Raw genomic sequence first — 27,832 nt, forward strand, 5'->3', positions numbered from 1 at the left:
TTGCTAAATAACGAGCAATGATATCAAATTTAGGTGAGTCTTCAAGGTCTTGTCTACTCCTAGTAGTCAATTAAGGAACTGGCAACATTATAGGTACGAATTTATAATCCTCTCGCCTTTCTAATATGGAAGTCCACTGCTTTTGAGTTTTGATCTATATATCTTAATCAAGAGCTGAGGTGATTTTCCATTTAAAATGAAACCCCCCAAAAAATTATTAATAATAAGATCAAGCAGAACGAAGAGGATTAATTGCAGATAAACAAGGCTTAATTTGATCTGGTCTCAAATTGCAGATGAACTAGGGTTGACCTTCTCTCTTAGGAAGTGCAGCAAATGTTCACGTTTCCAGTTGTCAACTCTGCAAATAAGATAAACCAAGGCAATATAAGTAAAATGAAATAAACTATAGCTTTAAAACATTTAAAAAAAAGAAAAAAAATGAGTGAAATATGAAAACTAGTGAAACCACCTGAACTCCTGAACTAAAGGTCTAAAGCCACATATAAAAAGGGGATTAAAAGGCAAGAAAATAGCAACAAGGTTAACGTTTGGACGATCAAATATATTTGCATCATCAATTTTAGCAGACTACATTGTATGGAAAATTATAATAGATAAAACAACTAGATTGTAGTTTCTTTACCATGGATGAGTAGGAAAAAACAAAGTTGGCTTTATCAATTCCATGATTGATTTTTTTAAACAAAGGGCTATGCTGCTTGTTTTTGGATTGCCAAGAAAGCCCTCCTGAAGGTTAATGAACAGGGCCCAAACAGAGGAGGCCTTCCACTAAATGCCATAAGCCAATTTTCAGCAGTCCAGATGGCCCATTTTGTGTCAACATTTAATGAAGTAAACCAGCTAGAAGACATGACAAACCTACCTAACGGTTTCCTTATGTTGACCATCATGAGCCAACATGACGAGTTTGGGTGGAGAATTGAAAACATATTGAACTTTGACAGAGGGGAACTGATCTTTCTCTTCCTCAATGAAACCCACAATTTCAGGGTAAAATACTAGTTTCCTCATGCATACTTCTAATACTGCACCAGCGTAAGTAATCTGCAATTGCAAAAGGAGATAAATTACATCATTAAAAGAGATTATAGATTTCCTTTTTTTTTTTGATAAATAAGAATATACCAAGATCAACCCATTGCATTCATATGCCTAACATAAAAAGTACATCCGGTATTAATTTTGCACAGAGCATTAAAAATTTGGAGCATGAAGAAGGTATTATATTAACACATGAAAAAAAAAGGATGCAGACACCATAGATCACATGGCCTTCACTTTTATGCATATACAATATATATATCATTCTACAAGCTACACAACAAAAGAAGGTTCACAAATGATTTTGTTCAATTGCTACAGAAGTTGTAGAATCAATTCTTCCTAAATAGGCAAGAATTTGATCTTGAAAATGGATTAACCTCGTCTCCACCAACTTCAAGAAATATTTAACTAGTTTTGAAAGATGTGGCTACTAAATCCCTTAAAAGAAATGAAGCAAATAAACAAAAGGAGGTTCAACAAAATGCAATCCCTTCTAAAACCTTTCATTGGGCCAAGTTTAGACCAATAAGTAGGAATTACATGGCACCATGGTTCACAATTTCAATTTCAATGGACAATTTTCCATAAAAAGAAGGGAAATGTTTGGAGATATTTTACTAATTTTACTAAATATTTGAAAAATCTAAAAATATCAAGGAAACTTTTTAGGATCACTAATAAACCTTCATGGAATCATTGAAAGTATAGTTGAACATGAGTCTCCAAAAACCATAGCAAACGACTATATAAATCAAACAAGAAAGGAAAAGAGACTTAATAGGTAAGTTCTCCCCATCTCCCTTCTAATCTTTTAGCCATATTCTCTTCATCACATGTCACTTATTTGTCATTTTGACTATGTATTTGTTGTTACTGTACATTTTAATTTTAATTAGATGTTTTTTAGTGCAGAGGAATCGGAGGTGGGGCAGGGCAGGGTGCATATGAGGCCCATCATCCATACCATGGAAAGCCTATGTTCTAATAAGTGTTCATGAGCGTTTGGTGAAAAAGCATTTACTTCAAATACGGGTAGTATAGATATTTTCAAAATGACATGGACGGCCAAGATAGCCCAGAAAGAAGTGCTTATTGAATAAGCACTTAAAAATAAGCCCGAATTTTGGGTTTCTCAAAAAAATGCTTATTCTCAGAATGAGTACATATTTCGGGCTTATTTCCCAAACGCCAATAAGTGGTTATTGGTGCGGTCCCGGCCCAAGATAACAAATAAGCACTTACTTTTAAGTACTGCAAACAAGGCCTAAGAATCTTCTTTTGAGTTCTATGCATCTTCACTTTTCTTTTTAATTATAAAATAGGCCAATCATCCAAATCCCCAGATTTAAATAGCCATTTAAAATAGGAAATCATATAAAGTGGATTCTTTTCTTGCTTTGCTGATTTCTCAAGTAAATATTTTATCCTATTGCAACACATTAATACATGGCATCCAAAGGCATAAAACACTGCCCACATCCAAGAACCCCCAATACGTGTCAGGTCATAACCACTCTAGAAAGGCCATCTTCTACGTGCTAAATAGATCTAGTGTTCCATATGAAGGGGTGCTCACTCTGGATGCCAAGGCTCTTGCCTCGCTGAAATGCAATATGCTCGCAAGTAATGCATGTTTTGACGGCCAGGGCAATACTCGAACTGCCCTACTATTATACAAATAAAAAAAAATCCTACACCTTGACCACATTCAAGTGGCTATGATTAAGGATCTAGCAACTCTCCTACTAAACCCCAGAATAAGAGAGAGAGAGAGAGAGAGAGAGAGAGATCAAACTAAAAGAAATTACTTCTGGTTCATGAATACTAATAAAATTGGGAAATTTTCTTCAAGCTAGAATTCTTTGAATCTTTTCTGTTCATGCAATTATAAAATACAAAGTAAATATTACCTGAAAATTTACTGGTATCTTAGCTTACCCACCCTATGGAATGACAACAGCATCTAATAAAAGCAATAACTATCGTACTTTAAAAGTTTTCAAATATATAACTAAAGGCAATAACCCATATAAGAGGCTAACATTTTTCTTTTTTTTTTATACTTTTACTACACCATTTTCATAGCAACAAAATCATATGGCTAAAGTGTTGGCTGAAAGAATGAAAGGGGTTTTAGGCAGTGTGATTTCTAACAATCAGAGTGCATTTGTTCCAGGGGGGCAGATGCTAGACTCAGTTCTCATTGCTAATGAACTTATTTGATATTGAGAAAGCATATGAACATGTTAACTGGAAATGTCTGGACTTTGTGCTGGAAAAAATAAACTTTAGGCAGCAATGGAGAAACTGGATCAAAGTCTGCATTATGTCTCCTAAATTCTCAAACTTGGTTAATGGGCAGTCTATGGAGTTTTTTGACAATTCCAGAGGCTTGACACAGGGTGATACCCTCTCCCTTGCTTTTTATTTGTGTCATGGAAATCCTTACACTTTTTAGCAAGAAGGCCACAGTTTCTGGTTGTTGGGAAGGCTTTGCAATCTCTCCGCAAAGGGAAAAGGTCAATATCCTCCAACTGCCAGATGACACCCTATGCTTTGTTGATGCCCCTCTGAATCAGCTGCAGATTGTTGTTGGAATTCTTAGCTGGTTTGAAGCGGTTTCTGGGTTAAAGTTAATTTGAGAGATAGTCAGATTATTCCAGTGGGCCAAGTTTCAAATTTAGATGAATGTGCTAAGGTATTGGCTTTCCAGGTTGAGTTCCTCCCGGTGAAGTATTTGGGGTTTGCCCCTTGGGACAAAATGGTCTTCCTCTTCGGCTTGGGCCCCAGTCATTGAAAGAATGGAGAAAAAATTGGCTTCTTGGAAGGCAAAATATCTTCTTTTGGGGGTAGAGCAACTTTGATGAAGAGTACCCCCTCTAACCTACCCACTTACTTTCTTTCTCTCTTCCCTATCCCAAACAAAATAGGGAAAAGATTGGAGCAATTACAGAGAAATTTCTTATGGGAAGAAGAACAAAAAATACACCTTGTCAAGTGGGATCTAGTGTGTCTCCCTAAGGAGGAAGGGGGGCTGAGATTAAGAAATCTGAAGAAGTTTAATTCAGCTCTTCTCAGTAAGTGGATCTGGAGATTTGCTTCTGAAAGGAATGCTTGGTGGAGAAACTGTTAGACAATGTATGCCCTTAGCTCCAATCAGATTGATATACATATGCATTTATTGTAAATGAATAAAAGTGCATAATTGATTTGTGTTAAATTTGGTGTGTTTCTATGTAATTATTACCCTTAAACTGGACACTTATGAGACTCGTGCTAGTTTAAAATGTTCTCAGCCATTGGAGACCTGGGGAGGTTTATCTTGCCAAGGCTGACACTAATGTGCTGCCAAGTTGGTTGGGGTGGCTTGCCTCAGTTGCCAGGGTGAGACCTAAAGCACATGTATTGTGTGTTTGTTTGAAACACAAAACCCGAATCATTTTCCAATTATGCCCTAGACTTTGAAGACTGGTGGGCAAAATTGGAAAGTTACACCTAACCCCTAGACTCGATTATGGTACTGCACTGGGTGTCGGATTGGGTTGTCTTTGATATGCCAATCAGTGAGATCCTTAGAGGGGGTAAAAACCTGGGCATGTTGGGGCAGTCTGAGAAATCACTTGAGTGGGTGATCATAGTGATAGGACCAGCCCCTTTGTCGAACAATGTGAATGATCGGGGACTGCACTCTCTCTGATGGAAACCTAAAACTACCGGTATTTGACTTCAAACTTGATTGATATTTGTTTTGCAAATATATATATATATATATGAAAATATATATATTATATTTTATGAAAAAGGTTTGCAAAAAGTTCTAATTCCTGGGATCCATCCGAGCAAAGAGTGCAACACTATACCTTGCAGCCGAGGAAGAGGTCCTCTCTTGTCTGGGAGTGTTTGATCATTAAGGGTTGAGAGGTCAAGTGTAAGACCATTTAGGGCTTTTATACCTGATGGGCTAATCTCACTTAAGACCAATGTCCTTGGGCCTTCATAAGATGAGTGGACTCAAGGACCATTTAGTGTAAATGTCGGACCCATTAAGAGCCCATACTGATGGACTCGGGGGGTTCACTATGTTTAGCAGTGAATTCGGCCAGGCTTTGTCACAGAAGCTAGGTTGAACCCATATGGCTTTTGTGAAGTTCAATGTTAGGGTCCCACGCCATACAAAGAGAGCCAAATTATCCAGCAATTAAAAAGGAAAGTGAGCCTGTAAGGCCCATAATTAATTAGATTAATTAAGAAGTCACATGACTACTTAGATTAATTATGAAGTCACATGACAGCTTAAGCAATCATGTGACTTGGGTGAATTTGTGCTTGGATATGGACTTAGATCAACAATGGAATAAGAGGATAACTTTTATCCACTTAAGGAGTCCAAATCCAAATAAAGATTTGGATTAGGAAACTCCTAATTGGATTAGGAGAAGCTGATCTTTAAGGCTTATAAATAGAGGGGGGGCGAACTGCTCTAGGATTCACCTTTCTGTTCTCAGTTCTCTCCCTTTGTTCTTGCCGCCTTAACCCCAATTCGATCTCCAGTTTCTTGGACTAATAGAGATCAGTTCCTACCTCTGATTTTTCTAGAAAATCGGATCAGATTTCATGCTCACACTCCCTTTCTCGATCCAAGCTGTTGGATTGCATTTCTTGCTGAAGGACTGCATTGCTTATCCTTCTTCATCTCAAGCTGCGCCATCTTCAGTGGAAGCGGGTTTTGGTACCCTCTTTGGGTGTGAACACATACTTTGGGAGCTACACATATGGATTCCATATCAGGTATTGCTCTCCTTTTCTTTTCGTTTCAGATCTGATACAGTTTGGTGTAAGAACGATCCTTAAAAAATGTAGTTTTTCTAAAACTGGAAATACGATTCCCGGAAGGGAGAAAATAAATTTTTGAAATTTCGCCCATCCACCATGAATGGTTCGGCTATCCATATGATGGATTTCCCCTTCCTTCAAAAACCTAAGTATGGGGTGGAGTGGGACAATTGGAGATCGAGGGATCCTCCTCCATAGTGGGGCAGCTCTCTTTGGATAGGCATTATGAAGAATCTTCCTACCCTCTTTGAAGAGATCAGTCTTAAGGTTGGCAAAGGAGATAGAATTAAGTTTTGGAAGGCCCTATGGCAGAAGCTTTCCTTCTCCTTTTCCAATGTGCTGTTAACCAAGACTCCTCAGTGGCTAAGAGTTATAACTTTTCTGGAGGAACCATTATCTGGACCCCCCCCCCTGCAAGAGAAGCTTGTCTGATTGGGAGCTGGAAGAAACTCTGGAGCTGATGGGGTTGCTTCAAAATCAGAGGATAGATAAAAATTTGGAGCATGAAAGGAGCTGGAAATGGAATTCAGATGGTTGTTTCTCTGTTATGTCCTTATCCCTCAAGCTAAACAGTTCAGGTACTTCGGATTTTCCTTCCAATCAGACTTGGAGTCCAACAAGTCCCTCCAAGTCTAACTTTCTTGTTTGGACAATGGCCCTTGGTAAATTTTTTACTAGAGCTAACCTGGAGAGACGTGGCAATCAGATTCCGGACCCCTTCTTGTGGTCTGTGTGGTTCTACCCCAGAAACTACAAATCACCTGTGCATTCACTGCCCAACATCCTCCCTGGTGTGGGGACATTTCCTGAAAGTTCTGGGCATTAATTGGGTTATGCCAAGATCAATCAAGGACCTGCTGTGCTGTTGGAGATTTAAAAGGCCTCAGCAGTAAAGGAAAAGTGATGTGGAAGACCATTCCTACAGTTGTTCTCTGTCTTGGTGGAGTCTAATCTGGTTTGCTCCCAGGCCGTCTTTTTGGTCTGGGTTTTGTTGTATTCCTCTCCTTTTCTGTTTGAATAAATTTGCCTTACCTTTTCCAAACAAAATATCGTAAAAGTGTACCAAGTTAAAGATGTGGCATACAGAAAGTCCACCAAGACTCGTAAAAAGAACGACTCCAAGGCAACAGTTAAGACCCCTATCTACAAAAAACTTCCTCAAGTTGACAATGAGAGCTCTATTAAAGATGGCTAATCAATACTCAAAGCTATTTACTAATGAATCGACTGGAACTATAAACAGGAATGCAGGGTTCACATTGGATAACAAAGATCTCTTGCCTCTGAAGTCTGACATAGTGGCATAATCTCCAGGGACCACTTCACAACTCCTTCAACCATCCTATAAAATATGATTATCCATTGAAGCTAGATATCTGGGTTCTTAAGCCATTGGTCAGTGTTCTGCCCATTCACTTCTACTAGATAGACAAGGTATTATACCCCCCATCTCCATGCCCCCCACCCCCAAAAAAAAAAATGAAAAAAAGAAATAGGAAAAAAGTGGAGTTGAAGAAAAGAACTCCCATCCATCCAATTCACTATATTAACATATATAATCTATTACATATATTTGAGCATGGCAGTGTCAATCCGAGCAAAGTTATTAATTAACCAATTACCAAAGAACTAGGGGCCTTTCCAAATTGACCTTTAGGTCAAATATAGCGGACAGTTTTCAGAACTTGTCTTTTTCAGTTGCTTCAACCTAGGGCTTCAAACAGATCCAATCGAATCAGATATAGTCCCAGCAACAGAATAAGTTCTATTATTTTTCAAAAAAAAAAAAAAGATATAGGTAGATCCAAATTGGATTTGTTTATATTCAAATTCAAATTGAATCTTATCCATCGAATTTATATTGGATACAAATCGAATTTGGATTGCAATTAGATATCAAATAGTATAAATAAATTAAACTAAAAACAATAAATAAAACATATACTGTTATCAGAATAACTAGAAACAACTTTGATATTGTACTTCATGAACAAAATGGATTGAAAATTACTTGCATGAGACTTTAGCATATCATAATTTAGTAAAAATACAACATTCAACCAGCATTGCTAATAGATACAATATAAATTTTAAGTACATATAAACATATATACATTTAAATAGAATCAAATTGGATTATAAACGACCGAAATACAGTAGAAGATCAAGACTGTAATCAGTCTTGAATCCTAATAGGTTTTAGGTTTACAAAACAGAAGAAAAGTGAGAGAAAAGAGAAGGAATAGAAGAGAAACAGGAGAACACAAGGGGTTAAAAGGAGGGACAGATTCTAACAGATCTGCCGCCGCCACTCTCTTATTATTTATAGGTTATGTTCAGTACATAATGGAAAGGACAGATCTGCCCTTAGTACTTACATGATAAATAAAGTAAATAAAACTGAAATAAATGACAACTGAATTAACAAACTGACCCAAACTGACACTACTATAACTGAAACAAATAACTACACATGCTGTCCTACGAACACAGTGGGGACCACTTCTGTGGGGCCCACATCAGTGTTCTCTACACTCCCCCTCAAGTTGGGAGTAGATATCTATCATTCCCAACTTGGATAGGTCTGTCTCTAACTTCTTCCTTGGTACAGCCTTGGTGAGGATATCCGCAAGCTGCATATTAGATGTGATGTACGGAAGACACTTCTTGTGATGTGACCCTCTCTCGCACAAAATGTCGATCAACTTCGATATGTTTAGTTCTATCATGCTGCACTGGGTTGTGGGCTATATTAATAGCTGCCTGATTCTCACATACAATATTAAGGGTTTTTCATAGTCAATACCCAACTCTTCAAGTAGTGACCTCAGCCATAAGATTTCAGCCACTCCGTTAGCCATTGACCTGTATTCCGCTTCAACACTGGAGCGGGAAACAACACTCTGCTTCTTACTCCTCCAAGAGACAAGGTTACCTCCCACAAGGGCACAATATCCAGAGGTAGACCTTCTGTCATCAACACTCCCAGCCCAATCGGCATCTGTATAGACCTCCACCCTCATGTGATTATTGTTCTTGAGCAGTATACCTCTACCTGGGCATCTCTTCAAGTATGCTAATAATCTCTCTGCCGCAAGAAGGTGAGAAGTTCTAGGGGAGTGCATGTACTGGCTAACAACACTAACTGCATAACTGATATCTGGCCGAGTGAAGCAGAGACAATAGGAGCTTTCCAACCAACCGTTGGAACATAACTTTGTCTTCAAGAGGCTCCCCGCCCTCTGCACTAATCTTGTGATTTTGTTCAATGGGTGTATCAGCAGGCTTAACACCCAACTTTCCAGTTTCCGCCAACAGATCTAGAGCATTATTTCTCTGAGAGATAAAAATCCCCTGCTTGGATCTAGCAACCTCAATACCCAAAAAGTACCGTAGTGCACCAAGATCTTTCACCTCAAACTCTTGATGAAGGAGCTGTTTGAGGGACTCAATCTCATGGTTGTCATTTCCTGTCACCACAATATCATCAACATATACTACAAGTAGTGTCAAAGAGGACTCCACCCTCTTGATGAATAGTGTATGATCTGACTGGGCCTGTACATAACCAAACTTTCCAAGGGCTAATCTGAACCTATCAAACCAGGCTCTAGGTGACTGCTTCAAACCATACAATGCCTTGTTCAGTCGGCAAACCTTCTTACCTGTCTTTGTATCATAGAATCTAGGAGGCAACTGCATGTAGACCTCCTCCTGTAAGTCTCAATTCAGAAAGGCATTTTTAACATCCATCTGGAACAAGGGCCAAGAATGATTTGCTGCAAGGGATAACAGGACTCGGATGGTGGTCATCTTGGCTACTGGGGCAAAGGTCTCCAAGTAGTCTATACCATAAGTCTAAGTGAACCCCTTTGCGACCAGCCGAGCTTTGTACCTTTCAATAGAGCCATCAGCATTATGCTTCACAGTGAACACCCATCTGCATCCCACCGGTTTCTTTCCTTTTGGTGGGTCAACCAGTGCCCAAGTATTAATCTTCAACAGGGCATCCATTTCGACTTGCATTGCATCTTTCCATTCTGGAACTGATAAGGCTTCTTGCACTGTTCTTGGAATAGGGACATCGGCAATGGAAGTGAGATAGGACCGGTAAGATGGAGATAGACGATCATAGGATAAGAACTATGAGATGTTGTGAGCTGTAGAAGTGGTGCAATGTCGTTTCCCTTTGCGAATGGCAATAGGGAGATCAAGATCATCCACAAGAGGGGAAGTGGCAACAGTGGGAGGTGTCTCAGTAGGCTCTAGATCTGGAGCCACAGAAGGGACTGGAGCTGGTCGGGACTGCCGATGACTAGGATCAACCTGCCTGCATCGCCTGTGATAGACTCTCAACTCCTGCTCCCTCTGACCACCCTCACCACTACAGCCTTCATTACCTAGTGGAATAGGTAAAGGAACAACCCCACTCAAAACAGCCCCACTTCCACTCTCACTGCTCTCCCCCTGAGGAAAGAAACTCAAAACAGCCCCACTCTCATTGCTCTCCCCCTGAGGAGAAACCCTAGGATAATAGGGTGTCTCCTCAAAGAAGGTGACATCCATGGAGACAAACATTTTCCCTGAAACCGGATCATAGCAGCAATAACCCTTTTGAGTTTGTGCATAACCGAGGAAAATGCATTTGGAGGCCTTAGGTTCAAACTTGGAATGATGAGGCCCGAGAAGCTGAACGAAACAGGTACAACCAAAGGTTTTAAGGGGAACAATGAACAACTCCTCGTCTGGGTATAAAAGGGAAAACGGGGTGTTCATATCAAGAACCCGGGAAAGAACTCGATTAATGAGATAAACTGCCGTGAGGATGGCATCACCCCAGAAGCGAATAGGTACATTGGAGGTAAACATAATGCTTCTAGCCACCTCCAAGATATGCTTATTCTTCCTTTCGGCAACGCCGTTCTGCTGTGGTGTATAAGGGCAAGTGCTCTAGTGAATAACTCCATGGCTAAGAAGGTAGGAGGTCAATGGCTGAGCAAAGTATTCCTTTGCATTATCAGATCTAAGGACTTTGATTTTGGCCCCAAACTGAGTGAGAATCATCTTATGGAAGTTTTGGGTCAGAGCAGGAACCTCATCCCGAGAACGCATAAGATAGACCCAAGAAAAACGGGTATGGACATCAACAAACAGTAGAAAATATCTGTACCCACCCATAGAAGAGATATGATATGGCCCCCAAACATCAGTATGCACAATATCAAAAGAGAAATTACTCATTTTATTACTTAAAGAATAAGAGGTTCTACAATGTTTGGCAAACTCACAACTCTCACACCTCAACTTTGATAACTCAACAGACTCAAATAAAGCAGGAAACAGACTCTTCAAAGACTTAAAAGACAAATGACCTAATCGATTATGCCAAAGCATAACCGGACTCACAGACTGGGAAACAAAAGACTTCTTATCCACTGACTCCTCCCGACGAGAACTCTCTCCAAGCAGATAGATCTCGTTCGTCTCACGGCCAGTCCCAGTCACCTTCCTCGTCTCCAAGTCCTGAAAAACACATCGGTCAGGGAAAAAGGTTACTGAACAGTTCATGTGGTTGGTAATACTACTAACTGAAAGCAGGTTAGTATCAAGCTTAGGAACATGCAAGACAGAAGATAAAGAGATAGTATCCGATAGCTTGATGTCCCCCTTGCCTGAAATGGGAACAAGAGAGCCATCAGCAATGGATACTCTATCTCGACCAGAGAACAAGTAATAAGAAGTGAACAGTGATGGCAAGCTAGTCATATGGTCGGATGCACCTGAATCTATTACCCAGCAGTGGTCAATATTACCTGGAGCTGAAGCATGGTAAGCTGAGGCTCGAGTACCTGAATGTGCAAATGCAGATGTGCAGGGGTTGATGGTGACTGAGATGGCTGAGCTGAACTCCCAACTTCCTTTTCCAACTGTATGAGGGCAGCCCGAACAACAACTAAAGTCTCTAGGGATGTGCCTGATGAGGATGTTGAATCAGTGTTCACGGCCACATGAGCATTACCCTTCTTATTTCTTAGTTTTGTTGGGACCAAGTGAGGATGTAGCTTCCAACAAGTATCTTTTGTGTGCTTGGGTTTCTTGCAATGTTCACATACCAGGCCCCATTTATCTTCCTTCTTCCGGTCCCTTTCTAGATCACCCCCTGACTTAGGTTTAATAGCTGTCAGGGCTGGGAAAGGGGGTTGAGGCTGCATCATGACTTTCCTCCTGGTCTCTTCACTATGCACCAGAGAGTATGCTTGAGAAAGGGTCACACTATCTCTTGTCAATATCTGTTGTCGCACAATGTCATATTCTGAATTCAAACCAGCTAGAAACTCAAATACCCTATTCATCTCGACTTGCTTTCTGTGAGTCTGTGCATCTTTGGGACTCTCCCACTCAAGGGTCTCTAGATGGTCAATCTCATGCCACAAGGATTTCAAGGTAGAGAAGTAGACAGAAACTGGCTTCTCTCCTTGTTTAAGGTTGTTCACCTCACACTTCAGTTCATAGGCTCTGGCAACATTAAGGGGTTGGGAATAGGTTTCTTTCACAACATCCCATATCTCTTTGGTTGTCTTTGCCCACAAGTAATTTCAGCTGATATGTGGCTGCATAGAATTACACAGTCATGCCGTAACCAAATAGTTCTCTTGAACCCACTTGGTGTATGTTGGGTCCTCCTTGGAAGGTTCTTTCACATCTCCCAAGAGGTAACCCAGCTTTCCCCTTCCTCCAATAGCCATCATGGCTGATTGAGCCCACTCCAAGTAATTTGACCCATCAAATCTCATAGTTGTAATCTGAAACCTGGTTTCAGATACACTACCATAACTGTTGTTTCCAAAACTACTTTCTCCCTGACCCTTAAACTCCATCTTTGATCAAGAATCAGTGGCTACAAACTGTTAGAGCCACTATACCAGAAAACAGAGTGAAAACAAGCAGATCTGAAATCTGATATGAAACCAACACAAATCTGATCTGAAATCTGATTTGAAACCAACCCAAATCTAATCTGAAATCAATCGCCTATCACAGTATATGCAAGAAATCAACTCAAATCTGATCTGAAATCAATCGGCATGCACAATACCAGGCAGCCTGTCAAGGTTTTATCCTCTAGAAGAGCAATCTGAGATGCTATTTTCTGAAATCACTATTGTGGGGCCCACTGTTGCGAGAGCAGAATTAGGGTTTCAACTGTAGGTTTGAAATAAATGCTCAACTGCACTCTCCAAGCAGTCCGTACAAGTGGGACCTATCGTAGGGTCAATATGAAACCCTAAAACTGATCACCTCTGAGAGAAAGGGGGTTCGGCCCAATAGTCAAACCCTAGAAACAAACTTAAAACAGTTCGGCCTCTCCTTCTAGATAGGTCCAACCTATCTCGACTGATTGCAGTCTCTGAAGCTAAATAAAAAACTTACTTATGGATTTCGGTTTACTGCCTTCCAGGGTTACCTAAACCCTAACATTCGCTGCTTCTTCCTGATTACCAACTCTCTGCAAGCCGCAGCAAGTCCCCAACTACTGCGAACCTCTCCTGGTAATCTCCAAGATTCAGCCGCCGAATACTTCTTTATAAGCTTCCAGCCCTAGCTAGTCCTCATGTGGTCGGCTGGACTAGACACACATGAGAAGCCCTAGATAGGCTCTGATACCAAGTAGAAGATCAAGACTGTAATCAGTCTTGAATCCTAATAGGTTTTAGGTTTACAAAACAGAAGAAAAGTGAGAGAAAAGAGAAGGAATAGAAGAGAAACAGGAGAACACAAGGGGTTGAAAGGAGGGACAGATTCTAACAGATCTGCCGCCGCCACTCTCTTATTATTTATAGGTTATGTTCAGTACATAATGGAAAGGACAGATCTGCCCTTAGTACTTGCATGATAAATAAAGTAAATAAAACTGAAATAAATGACAACTGAATTAACAAACTGACCCAAACTGACACTACTATAACTGAAACAAATAACTACACATGCTGTCCTACGAACACAGTGAGGACCACTGCTGTGGGGCCCACATCAGTGTTCTCTACAAATACTATATACTATTATTAAAATAACTAGAAATGACTTTGATATTATACTTCATGATGGATTGAAAATTACTTGCATGAGAGTTTAACATATGATAATTTAATAAAAATACAATATCCAAACCAGCATTAATACTAGACAAATATAAATTGTATATATGAATATATGTATTTAAATAGAACCAAATCGGATTGGATAGAGGTGGATCCATATGCAATCCAATTATAAATGGATCAAATTCAGATCACTCTTGACATGATCTAATTTGAATTTGAATTTAGACACATAGTTGTCAAGGCGAAGCCTAGGTGACAAGGCATCGGATTATATTTGATTGGATAGAGGTGGATCCATATGCAATCCAATTATAAATGGATCAAATTCAGATCACTCTTGACATGATCTAATTTGAATTTGAATTTAGACACATAGTTGTCAAGGCGAAGCCTAGGTGACAAGGCACTGCCCTTGGAGGCTCGCCTCGCCTAATCGCCAAGAAGTTTTGGACATTGTGTAATACTTTTATGGTCTTAATTTTTTGAGATTATAATTACAAAATAGACATTATTAAACTAAAATGTTCATTTTGTGTATTTACACACTAATCTCTTTTAGGATTTAATTTTAGGATTTAAACTAGAATATTAATTTTAGGATTTAATCAACACAAACATTGCTGCATACTTTATTTAGTCCTCAAAGACTTCAAAATCTGGACCAGTAAGGAAGAACTTAAAAGTGTGTCTAATCAACATATCTTCTTGCTAAATACTTAATTTATCTTCTTCTTCTTCCACTTTTTCTTTTCTTCTTTTCCTATAACAAAATAGGGGTTCAGCGAGCCCCCATATTTTTTGGATTTTCTTTTCTTTCTTCTTTTTCTTATGAGTATGTCAATTTTCTATACTTTAACATTAAATTTATACTTTTCTAATGAAAATTGTGGATAACCATTAAGGAAATATGGTTATGGAACCTAGGGAACTACCTTAGGTACTTTAAAAAAAATCAATTGCCTAGGCAACACCTAGGTGACTGGGCGACAAGGCACCCCTGTCGCCTAGCCTTGCCTTTGCACCTTGAAAACTATCTTTAGACAATCAAATACCATTTACAGCCCTACTTCAACCCTTGTCCATTTAAACTTAACTCTTTTGAAAACCCTCTACCCTATACTTACATCCAATCCTTTCTACAAAGATAACCAATCATCTTATCTTAGGTTACTTTGCCTCATCTTGTCACCCATAGGAGCTAGTCCTAGGTTATCAAAATGAACCTATTTCTAATCTCATCCTTCAATCCTTTCTAGTATTGAATGTCCATTAAGTGTCATCTGCTAAGATCTTCCTTCTGATTTAATGGTTAGCATTGATAATTATAACATTATGTAGGAGAATGTACCAAACAAACAAACAAACATTATTATCAAAAAAAAAGAATGTACCAAACATTACTAGTTCTTTTAAACCTTTTTATTTTATTTTTTTCTTTTTCAGGAAAAGGTAAGGTCTTTTAAATCCCTTTAACTGCTTCTGTCAGATGTAATGAAATATTCTGAGATGATTAAAAAAATGGATGAAACAATGAAGTATTATGGATAAAAAATAATGAAAAAGTGAGGCATGAAGATGCTCTAAGAAGGGTTTACAAATGTCAGCATACTTCCTAACATTCCCATGACATACTTCCATTTCCATGAGACCGACAAAAATATTACTGGAACGAACACATTCCTCTTGTGAAAACTACCAGTACCATGTGGAAGAGTACATGAGTCGGTATTATAACATGAAGAATTGGCAATAATGGAGATGATGACAACTTTGTGCCAGCTCAAAATTCTTTCTGAATGTGATGTTAATTCTTAGTTTCCATTTGTGCAATAGATTATTTGATTGATCTATTAGAACCATTTGCACATTTTGTGAGTTCAAATTTTGCTTGAATTTACTCTATTATGTAGTTTAACCTTAGCTTCTTTGTTTTGATTGATGGTTGAGAACAAGATAGTAATCTGAAAGAGTGTATCTGTCTCTTTTATTCATAAAATACCGTTGTATATTTCCATTTATTTCACAATGTTTCCATCGCATTCATAATTTCTACAATAATTTTCATACAACATTTCTAACATGTTAATGGACATATTCCCACCAAGACCAATATTTCATAATTTCAAATGTCTGAGCCGAGCACATATAAAAAATTTAAGTTCAACCAGTTACACATAAAGCTAAAACAACCATTGGAGAGAGAGAGAGAGAGAGAGAGAGAGAGAGAGAGAGAGAGACTTTTAAACTAAAACATTTACAAATAAGAATAAAACGACACAGAAAAAAAAAACAGTATAAAAGCATTCAAGAATCAGTAGGAAACTTCTATCCACATAAAGTAGTTCATATTCATACCTTGCTCATGGAATCATCAGAATCTTCTGTACAACACTTCTTACAATCTGATACCAATTCTGCACATTAAAGCAAATGTATAAAATAATTTGTGGAATTGTTTAATTATGTTTTTACATATCAACGAGAAACCAAATCAAGAGGTATGACCACAAAATATTTCTCTTGAGAGAAGCAAAGAAAATAGTGAAGTTCTTCTATTAGATCCCCCCAAGTGGAATCATCTATCCCTAATAACTGTGGAGTTCCTTTCTTCTTGGAGTTATGTTTGACCTTCCACATGTACAATCCTTTCAAAGGAGGTTTAACATCCCATCCTAAAGAAAAACCCGAAGATAAAAATAGATCATTTGTTAATGATGCTAGTATCACTCAACCCAATAGGCAATATTTTCAAACTCAAACTTACTAGGCACATCTGTGAGATACAGAGAAAGGGTCTTCTCTTTTGTAGGTTATCCATAGTGTTAACTTTCCCATGGCACACTTCCCAACATAAAGCCATAACCTTAGGGGGAACTAGCCTACACCAGACTTCTTTGAAAGGGAAAACCTGTTGAGAGGGAGAGTTGCAAAGTGACTTAGAATGGAATGGGATTCCAACTCAGCACCTTTTAAGATTTTGAGAAGAGTTGCTCTTTGGAGAGCACAATGGAGTTATTGTCTATCGTTGGCACTGATGAAAATTTGACTCCATGAGAAGTTTGGTTCTTAAAAAGAAACAGTTTGAAAAGGTTCAATTGTCCGAAGCGAAATGAATTTCTAGATTCAAGGATTTATCAACATCAAGTTACTTGGTTGACACCAACGAGTAAAATCTCCTTGTGCTTCAAGACCCCATAGTAATAGTAGTAACAAAGAATGTGCTAAACTATTAACAAGAGTAAAAACTGCGGTGGTTAAGAAATTGCAACCTTCCAAATAGGAACTAGCCAATCCATGGGCATACCATGAAGTTACAAAGGTTGTACCTGTGAACCAACCTCCTAAAGCAGGAAAAAAAGAAAAACAAAAAAAAAAAAAAACTTTTGGATGAGGGGCCTAAATCCTCTTATCTGGCTTCGAGAGCTCCAACCAAACCTTTTCAAGGAGACAAAGCAAATTAGACAAACACTGGATTTCGTTATCCCTTAACCCTCTACGGAAACCAAAATCCCAAGTCAAGGCCGATGGGTTTAACATGGAAGGAATTTTGAAATCACCTCATTTTTATACAAAGAAACAGAGAATAATGATGGAAAAAGGTATTTAAAAGGAAGATCCCCTGCCCAAATATCTTCTCAAGACCGAACAAAATTACTAGAGTAAACATCATGACTGACGAACTGCGGGAGAATTTTGTGAATTTCCTTCCATGGAGTTGCCATATTAGCCCCCTTTGATGCACCAACATCCCATCCATTCTCTGGGCACCCATGAATACTCTTCACCACATCACGCAAAAGCCTCTCTTGCTCTAGGGGCCACCTCCACAACCACTTCCCAACAATGCCAGATTCTTTTTTACCACATTTCCTAGGCCTAATCCCCCTTCATCTTTGCTTCTACCCACAATCACCCATCTGATTAAATGATCTTTTTTACCCTCTCCCGATTCCCAAAGAAAGTCTCTCATCAATTTTTCTAATTTCTTCGCTTCCCTAGGCAATATCATAAAGACAGAGAGATAATAGGTAGGTAGATTCGTGAGGGTAGTTCTTATCAAGGTGATCCTTCCACCCAATGAGATATAATTCTTTTTCCACAAAGCTAACCTCTTTTCAAATTTCTCTATGACTAGAGTCCAGAACCTACTCTCCCTAGGATTTGCCCCTAATGGAAGCCCTAAATAGGGCATAGGCCAAGAGGATATAGTACACTCAAGAAAACTTGCAATAGCCTCAATATCCTACATCTCCAAGTTGACCCCCACTATGCAACTCTTTTCTAAGTTGATTTTCAAATGGGAGATTTCTTCAAAAGTTTTATTCAACTCCTTTAGGTTTCCCACCTTCTCACTATAGCCTCCATTACAGAAAATCATCAAGTCACCTACAAACTGAAGATGGGTCACCGGAATTTGGTTTCTGCCTATTTTCCATCCTTTTATAATCTCTTCCCTATCAGCTCTAATGATAATACAACTGAGGACATCGGCTGCCAAAGTAAAGAGGAAAGGTGATAGAGGATCCCCTTGTCTTAAACCCCTACCAAGTGGAAAAAAAATCCCATGCCACCCCACTTACCAAGATGGAATAATGACAAATTCTAACACACCCAACCATCCAACTACACCTTTCCCCAAGCCCACACTTCCTCAAAACCTCCATTAGAAACTGCCAGTCCACCAAATCATAAGCTTTCTCAAGGTCTAGCTTACAAACAAAGCATCTTTGCTTGGATCTCTTCATCTCCTCCACACATTCATCTGCAATCAAAATCTGATCAACTATTTTTCGTCCTCGAATGAAAGCCCCTTGTGCCTGACTAATGATGGAGGGGAGGGATTCTTTAATCCTCAAAGAAAGAACCTTGGCCAGAATTTTATAAATACTTGTCATCAAGCTAATCGGTTTAAAGTCTTTAGGATGGATTGCATCAGATTTCTTTGGGATTAGCACCAAAAAAAGTAGCATTAATGCCTCGACTAACTAATTGTTGATCTACAAACTCCTTAAAGACATCACACAGATCATCTTTACCAATGATCTTGGTAAGATGCTATAGTGAATCCATCTAGGCTTGGAGCTTTCGATCTATCCATTAGGAACATCGTGTGTTTAATCTCTTCTTCCTCAAAATTCTTTTCCAGCCACCTCATCTTTTCTTCATCCATTCTTGGCCAATCTATCCCTTCTATTTCTCTCCTTTCATTCAGGGGTCTATTACAAATCGGTTTCAAGTGGTCCACAAACTTCCTGGCAATATACTCCTAGTTATTGAACACCTCCCCTCCAATCTCTAGCTTAGACACAAAATTCTTCTCTTCCTCCCATTAGCCACATCATGAAAAAACCTAGTATTTCCATCACCTTCCTGAATCCACTTGTGCCTCGATTTTTGTCTCCAACTCGTTTCCTCTCTCAGTAGTACCTCTTCCAGGTCCTTTTTTAATTGTCTCCTCTATTCTATATCATTCCTCAAGCAAACCATTTTGAGATTCTTTCTCATCCAACTCTTCTATCCTAGAACTTAGACTCACTTTTTCTTCTTCAATTCCTCCAAATTGATCCTTATTCCACTCTTTTATTTTGGATCTTAGCCTCTACATGTATTTCTTCATGCCATTTCTCGATTTTGGTGAATGGAGTAGCTAGAGATTTCTTCCTGCTAAAAGGGGCCTTAGACAAGGAGATCCTCTACCTGCTTTCTTTTTACCTAAGTAATGATGTCCTGAGTGAAATGATTGTAAGGGCATATGCTAATAACATGATTAGATGATGGAGAGTTGGAAGGGAGGAAGTGGTGGTTACACATCTACAATTTGCAGATGATATTATTTTGTTTTGTGAGGTGAAAGAAGAAGAGATTTATCAAAAAAAAAAAAAAAAAAAAGAAAAGAAAGAAAGAAAGAAAGAAGAGTTTGTGAACCTAAAAAGGACAGTGCATAAATTGGGTTAAGTGTTGTGTGGTAGGGGTAAATTTAGGTAGTGAGGAGGTGGATATGCTAACGAGACTCTTGGGGTGTGAGGTGGGGGAATGGCCATTACAATACCTAGGACTACCATTGGGAGGAAATTCAAATATAGAGAGCTTCTGGTATCTAATGATTGAGAGATTTACAAAGAAACTTATAAAGTGGAAAAGGAATTACATTTCCCTGGGAGGTAGGGTAACTCTAATTAAATCAACATTGACTAACTTACCTGTGTATTTCCTATCTACCTTCAAGGTATCAGTGAAAGTGGCAAACAAGTTAGAGAATATTATGAAGGACTTCCTTTTGGGAACCAGAAGACTCTAAGAAGGATCACCTAGTGAAGTAGGAGGTAGTTTCTATAAGTAGAGATGAAGAGGCCTAGGGATGGAAAATGTCAGGATGAGAAACACGGCATTATTGGGAAATGGCTATAGAGGTGGTCGTTGGAATAGGATAGACTATGGATAGAGTGATTGGTAGCATACATAGTTTGGCAGACAATGGTTGGGATGCAGGAGTTGATCCTAGGGTTGGAGAGAGTCCTTCCTTACTTTAAACTTGATGCATATGCAGGAAACAAAGTATTGTTTTCGGAAGATGTTTGGGTTGGAGAGTGTCCCCTTAGTGATATTTTCCCTACTATTTATTCGTTGTCAAAAAATAAAAGAAAAGTGATCTCCTCAATTTTTATTGATAATCCCTGGAACTTGGGATTGAGGAGAGGTCTAAGGGAGTTGGAAATGGCAATGGTGGATGAACTAGTTACCCTTTTAGGGTCGACCTTTTTGGATCAGTCTTGTGTGGATAATAGAATTTGGAAAACTCCCCCATCTAGTGTTTTCACTTGTTCCTCTTTCTTTAATGCCCTCATTCAATCAAATAACCTTGCAAGGAACTTTTCATCAAAGGAGGTATGGTGTAGCCTTTTACCTCCAAAAATTCGGGCTTCTTGTTGGGAGGTGGTTCTTCAAAAAATCAATACTCCGGATGTGTTGCAAAGAAAAAGGCCAAATTTATGCCTTTCACCCCATGTTTGTAGCCTCTGCTTAGGTTCTAGTGAGACAACCACACACCTATTAATACCTTGTCCTTTTGTGCACTTTATTTGGTCCTGGTTCTCCTCTCTATTTGGTTGCAGGTGGACACCTCCCCCGGATGTGGTAAGCCTTTTTAACCCAAGCTTCTTTGGGCAACTAAAGAAACGTGGTAGATTTATGTGGAGAGCCACAAGAGCATCTATACTCTAGTCAGTTTGGGAAGAAAGAAACAACAGGATTTTTAAAGGAGTGGAGAAATCCAAGGAGGCAACTATAGAAAGGATAACCGTTATGACTATCCATTGGTTGAAAACTCTACATTTCTTTAAAGATTTCCCAACTGAGGACATATTTAGGAATTAGGGAGTGGTGGCATCTATAACATCCATAAAACCTATTGTGTAGGAACTATGGTCCCCTACAAGACAACAAAGAATAAAGTTGAACTTTAATGGGAGCTCTAGAGGTAACCCAGGGCCTTCAAGTATAGGGGGAGTATTCAAAGATGGAGATGGGAGAATTGTTGGTATGTTTTCTAAGCCAATAAGGGTGGGAGATTCACTGAGAGTGGAGGTGATGGCTCTGCTTCAAGTAGTGTTTTAAAAGCGCAAGGTGCAAAAAAGGCACAAAGGCCACTTTGCGCCCGAGGCACAAGGTTCAAGGCGAGGTGTGTGCCTTTTTGAAGCAAGGTGCAAAAATACAAAAAAAAAAAAAGCTAAAAAATCAAAAATTCAAAAAATACCTAAAATCCAAAAAATGCAAAAAAAAATAAAAAATATTAAGCATAATATTAATAAGAAATATAAACTTAAATTTTGAAATTAATGTTTTCAAAAACCTATTATCTAAAATTAAAATACATAAACATGACATGTAAAGCAATTCAAATGAAAATTTAAAAACAAAACCAAGCATGCAAAAGCCCACGATCTCTTTTTTTCCTCAATTGCATTACCTCAAGTAATTAATGTGATGTAAAACATATTACATTCCTAATTCTACAAGTCGTTTTTGTGCCATGCCCCTCGAAGCAAGCCCAAACAAGTCCATGTTAGGGTCTTAAATTCTTAATTCTCACACAAAAAATAATGATTTTATAATTTTAATTGCCTTTTAAGAAGATGTTTTATTAACATGAATGAATGAACAACATTAACAAATAAGGGGTTCTCGGAGCCCCCGGCGCAGCCGCTAGGTTCAAAAAAAAGCAAAAAGGTGTAAATTTTTCAAAAGGCGCACGCCTAGGCTAAGGCGCAAGGTGCATCAGGTGCACATCTTGGCACACCAGGTGTGCGCCTTTCTTTTGAAAGTGTTGCGCCTAGGACTTGGGTGAGGCGCCTACTCTAAAATGTGCCTTGCCTGTGTGCCTAGGCGCACCTGGATCATTGGCTTCAAGGTGTAAAATGGCCAAACAATTGGGGTTACACCAAGTTGAGATAGAAGGAGACTCTAAATTGTTAATGGACTGGCTGCAATCAGGCAAGTTGGGAGCATGGATGTATCAATAGCCCATACGGGAAATTCTCAATATAACAAGAGATTGATGCAGGCTTCAAGTGAATAAGAAGATCAGCTAATGGTCTGGCTGATACCTTAGACAAACAAGGGACAGTGAGGGAAAGTTTTTCCTGGACAGCTTTGTAATTCAAATTACTTGGTCTCAACAATTATTTTAGGGGTTGACAATTGTATCTTAATTTTGTAGTAATGAAGTTACCATTCCAATGAAAAATAGCTGAATTTGCTTATAATATCTCAATAAATAGATCCACAAAAAGAAGTCCATTTGAAGTAGTGACTAGTATTCAGACTAAGCGGCAAATTTACTTAGTTACCTTACCACCAAATACATGTATTAGCATTGAAGCAAATTTGCTAGGCACATAAGAGAGAAACATGATGATTAGGAAAAATTTGCATTGAACAATGATTTATACAAGGCTAGAGCTGATATTCATTGATGGTTGGCAAATTATCAATAGGGAGACATGGTTATGGTATGTATATGACTAGAGTGTCTTCTTAAAGGTGTGTACAAGAAGCTCCACTCAAGGAGTGCAAGTCCTTACAAAATCATCAAGAAGACAAGTTCTAATGTTCTAGAGTTGCCAAATAACATGGGAATTAGTCCTATCCTCAATGTTGGGGACATGACTCCTTACCATGGACATGTGGATTCTTTTAAGACTCGTATACCTAATTTGCCAACTATTGCAGCTACAAATGACATTTCAAAGGATGCTTTAGATGAGGAAATAATATCTACTACTATAGGAAGATATCAGAAATTCTTTGTAAGTGGAAAGGCAAGCCTATGTCTAAGAGTTCTCGGATCACTGCTAAAGACTTTCATCGTCTCAACCCAAACCTTTATGAAAGGTATCATGCCTTTAACTCGTCAGGGTCAAGTTCTTTCAAGTCAGGGATAGATGATAGGAATCAATGAGTACCCTTGAAGACTTATTCTAGAAAGAAGAGGGCCTTAAAACAGGTCCTCATATGGCATAGTGATGATACCTGGGATTTGGACTGAATTGAACACCAAGGGTATTTTTGCCATTTTACAACTGTTTTGTAGGGTCCAATAATAGGGTTTGATTGTATATTTATAGTTTGTTTATTTCAGAGTCATTGCATAAGTAGGATTAGAGTTATTCAGTCTTCTTTGAATTGAAATAGGATATGACAGCTTAGTTTGAGTCCTACTAGGATTATTGAGTCTAACAGTTTGACTCCTAGGACTATTATGAGTCTAACAGTTTGACTCCTAGGATTATTATGAGTTTAAAGTCTATAGATATGTATGGACATTTTACACGAAGGCAATGAAGCTTACTGAGTTTTCTTCAGCTTATGGTAACTATGGTGAGTGATTTATTTATTTATTTATTTGATCAGCAACATAAAATTGATTCCTTAGATTAAAAAATAGAGATACAACAGAGAGTTGTGGGCACAAAACAAAGCCCAATCAAAAACTATTCACTATTTACAGAATTGCCCAGAACAACTATGGTGAGTGATTCCCATGCCCTAGAGTGATTTTAGGTACCTTGTGAGTGATTCCAGGTATTTTCTCTCTTCTTTCTCTCCCTATTTTCTCTCTTATTCCTTCAAGAAGCCATTAAAGACACCAACATCCATAAAAGTCTGATCAAAGAAGACCATTCAACATTCTCTAAGGACTAGACTCAGCTGGTCCTACATCAATTAACCACAAATATTGCAAGTCTCTCCATCTAATACCAAGTTTTTCAACTATTTGATTTGCTCTCCTTGAGTAATTTGTGCCGATATAACCCACAAACGAGTCACTCAGTCACCAACCCATTCCACCACCTCTTCACTCCATAGATGAAAAGGTAGGCCCAACACACTAACCATAAATACTCTAGCCTCCATAACTCCAACTGACAGCTCTCCTTTGGTTCCCACAGAAGTAGATGCAACAACTCCCAAGCAATACTCCAAGGCTCAGTATTCCATATACAAAGAGCTACAGCTTTAGATGGGAGCATCTAGAAGAAAAGCAATTCCAGCATCCTGCACACCTAAATCCCAAATGCTAACCCCATTTCCCAACCACCCACTTCTAGACCTCATCCACCAATAAATGCAACCAGGCAGGATTTAAGGAACTTCCTGTGATGCTCTTTGCCTTCCTTATCTACCACCAACAAGAAGTTCTTGCATCCATCCTTTGACATAGCATTTCCACCCATAAACCATCCCTAGAACTTGGCTTCACCTCGAGCTTCATCATCAATGCCCCTGTTGTCGTATCCATGATTCCATGTTGTAATGGTAACCCCATTTGTTTCTCCAACATCAATACCTTTGTCTCATTAAGATATGTCCTCCCATCCAAGGTTCAAAATATCAATACACCCTAATGGCAAAAGGGTTGTATCAGTACTTTGAACCTCACACCTTATATTCTTTTTGGTTTTTTTCAAAATTTCATTGGGGCCTTTTATGTAATTAATTTTAAAAACAGTACTTTCTTAAAATGCCTTAAAGGTAATAATGGTCACAAAAAGATACAATACATCCAATACAGGCCATACCGTATTGAAATTTTGAACCTTGCTCCTATCAACCCTACTCTCTCCAACTACTACAAGTGTGCCTTGTTCCCCACAGCAACCCCCAAGATTTACCTAAGTTGAAAACTATTCCTCTCCAATCTTACTTCTGGCAATCACCACTTTTCCTTGACGATCTAGGCTACACCTACACACACCATGTGGAAATTCCATATACAGCTCCTCTTGCAAATCACTATTGAAGAAGGCACTCTTAAAGTTCATTGCTGTAAAGGCCAAGAATAGTACACAACTAAAAAAAGAATAGCACAAAAAGGGTTCATTTTTCGCCACAAGAGCAAATGCATCCTAGTAATCAATATCACAGGTCTGAACATTCCCTTTTGCTACAAGATGAGCTTTGAACCTCTCAACTGAACAATCTGCCATGAAATTCATAGTGTATACCCACTTACAGCCCACTAGTTCCTTGCCTTTTGGGTAAAGGAATCAGCTCCCACATCTGGATTTTTTATAAGAGTATCCACATCTGGTTATTCCACAAAAGAACCCTTGTGATCTCTATTTTGATAAGTATCTAAGCATGAAGTAGAGCATCTCTCCTTTTTCTTTAGATGCAAACTAGGGCTTATTTAGTCCTTACAAATAATATTTTAAAATATCATATCCTAAGCCACATGTCCTTATTTAGTACTGCTCTGGCATACTCAAATGAAAGGATCCAACAACTTGGGTGTATTAATTAAAGAAGAACAAGTTCTTCAACCCTATGACAAAAGTAGAGAAGAAAGAACTAGTATATCTTGCTGTGCTAAGAATGACATTGAGATATTAAAAAGGAGGTTTCTGTATTCATCAAAAATAAATTCATCAGGTTAGCTGCAGCTAACTGTTAGGGCATCCAGATAATGCATAACCTCACTTAATCATTTGCAATAATGACTGAAAGCTCTTTCCAATGGGTTGAACAATAAAAAAGAATAATGAATTCCAATAATGTCAAAAAAGTAATCAAGCATTGTGTGCAAAACATCTACATATTTTCATTGGGACATTTGCAGATAGGAATAGTATTTAACAAATTAATATAATAGGGAAATGCAAGTAGACAATTTCATATAACTCTTGGAATTCTTCAGTGCCTTATAGACAAGGTGGATCCATTGAAAAGACATGTCCGTCTCTGTCTCATGGTGCGTCTTTTCATGGGTTCAACATGTGTTTATGGCAAAGGATATAAGAATTGCATAAAGTTGTTTACTAGCATCATCAAGGACCTCAACATACCACTATCTATTTGACACACACCAACAGTTTGTCTTTATTGAATTCCAAAAGTTCTTATAGAAAAAGAAAATGGAAAAGCTTATTATAGAAGCCTTTTTAACATGAATGATGAGGCAGTAAACTTTAGACATAAGGAGAGGCTTGTAAGAATGTAGTATGCTCTTAAGATAAAATTTTAGCTCATGGAAGCAACCCGACTGCAAACACTCCCCACAAATCGACAACCCTGGGTCTTTGCATAAATGCATATACATGCTTATTTATACATGTACATGTACAATGAGCATACTTCAAGTTCATCGCACGAAGAAGAGACAAGTCACAGAAGGGATGAAAGGGACCTAATGAAGAGCGATGACATCAATTGCCAAACCTTTTCCAATAAAGAAACGATAGAGTACAATAAAGCTGAAAAATTAAAAATCCACTTAAACTTCCATTCTAGTATCCTCCTCAGAAACAAGACAGTTTTCTTTATCCATATATTCTGACCCTCTAAACCTTGTTAAACAAACTTTAATTAAGTTAAATGGAAGATAACCTGATCTGTTCGATGAACTAACTTCATAGTCTATACCATGAAGCCCTAAAAATCAAGCAGGAGTTACCGCAATTTCGTTCAGAATGAAGCAAGATCAACGCCCCAATATATGAATTGTTAAAAATAATTAAAAAATGATGGCTGAATTCAGAAGCACATAATCCAGAATACCAATTCAAAAGGAAAGGAAAGGAATATATACCTTCGTTCTTGACATACTCGGCAAACGTGTTGCAGTCGGAACAGAGAGCAAGACCCGTAAACCCTAGATTCTCGCATTCTTTGGAGCTAAGCTGTTCCCCCGAAACCAAAGGAAGAAGAAATAATAGAAGTTTTAGTGCAAGATGCAGACTCATCTCTCTCTCTCTCTCTCTCGTGTTCGCTCTGACGTCCGCAGAACGCTGAATTGCCGATAATCAGAAAGACCTGGATCCGGAAGGAATCTATGACAACGTTAAAATGCGGGGTGTTCATGGACCGGTATTGGGTTGGAGCCGTCTAAATTAAAATTGATTTGATTGAATGATCCAAAAGTTTTTATTGGATTGAATTGGACGTGTTATTGATAATGGATTTATATTTGATTGGATCAGATTGATAGAATATAAATAATACGAGTGTAATGGACCAGTTTTTGTCTTGCAATATATCTAAATTAAAATCAATTTTAACATACTGACATTGACCGCTCCAGACATTAAATTACATCAGAGTCCGAAATGTTCATTAGATCGGATTAGATTGAATATGATCTATTTGTAATAGATTTATATTCGACCGGCTCAAATTGGACCAAATCCTGTCCAATTAACATCCTTACCTATATATTATCTATATATATTTATATCCATCACTATTTATAAGAGTGCCAATCGGGCGTACAAGCTTCTAGAATTTTAAACTTTGAATGGAAAGTCTATATATGTGAATGGGGTGTATTGCAT

The 27,832-nt window shown here is 38.4% G+C and overlaps 1 protein-coding gene across 1 annotated transcript; it reads right to left on the minus strand.

Moving 5' to 3' along the window:
* Positions 1-27,717, minus strand: LOC148873302 (selenoprotein family protein). The gene is made up of 4 exons (XM_088962969.1): positions 27,091-27,717; positions 16,359-16,417; positions 887-1,068; positions 1-361 (listed from the first exon to the last, which is right to left on the minus strand). The coding sequence occupies exons 1-4, from the start codon at positions 27,242-27,244 to the stop codon at positions 286-288; spliced, it is 471 nt and encodes a 156-aa protein (XP_088819095.1). The 5' UTR covers positions 27,245-27,717; the 3' UTR covers positions 1-285.
* Positions 27,718-27,832: the final 115 nt, after the last annotated feature.

The sequence above is a fragment of the Nelumbo lutea genome, chromosome 1 (assembly GCF_056320005.1).
Source record: "Nelumbo lutea isolate HS-2025 chromosome 1, American lotus-T2T, whole genome shotgun sequence".
In the NCBI taxonomy this organism is placed as follows: domain Eukaryota; kingdom Viridiplantae; phylum Streptophyta; class Magnoliopsida; order Proteales; family Nelumbonaceae; genus Nelumbo; species Nelumbo lutea.

What these genes read in the sequence shown, in the direction of transcription:
- LOC148873302 (XM_088962969.1), bottom strand. Translation starts at nt 27,244, where the DNA reads ATGAGTCTGCATCTTGCACTAAAACTTCTATTATTTCTTCTTCCTTTG. An exon ending in CGAGTATGTCAAGAACGAAG is followed by an intron (nt 16,418 to 27,090) that starts GTATATATTCCT and finishes TTTAATGTGCAG; the next exon opens with AATTGGTATCAGATTGTAAG. An exon ending in CTGATGATTCCATGAGCAAG is followed by an intron (nt 1,069 to 16,358) that starts GTATGAATATGA and finishes TTGCAATTGCAG; the next exon opens with ATTACTTACGCTGGTGCAGT.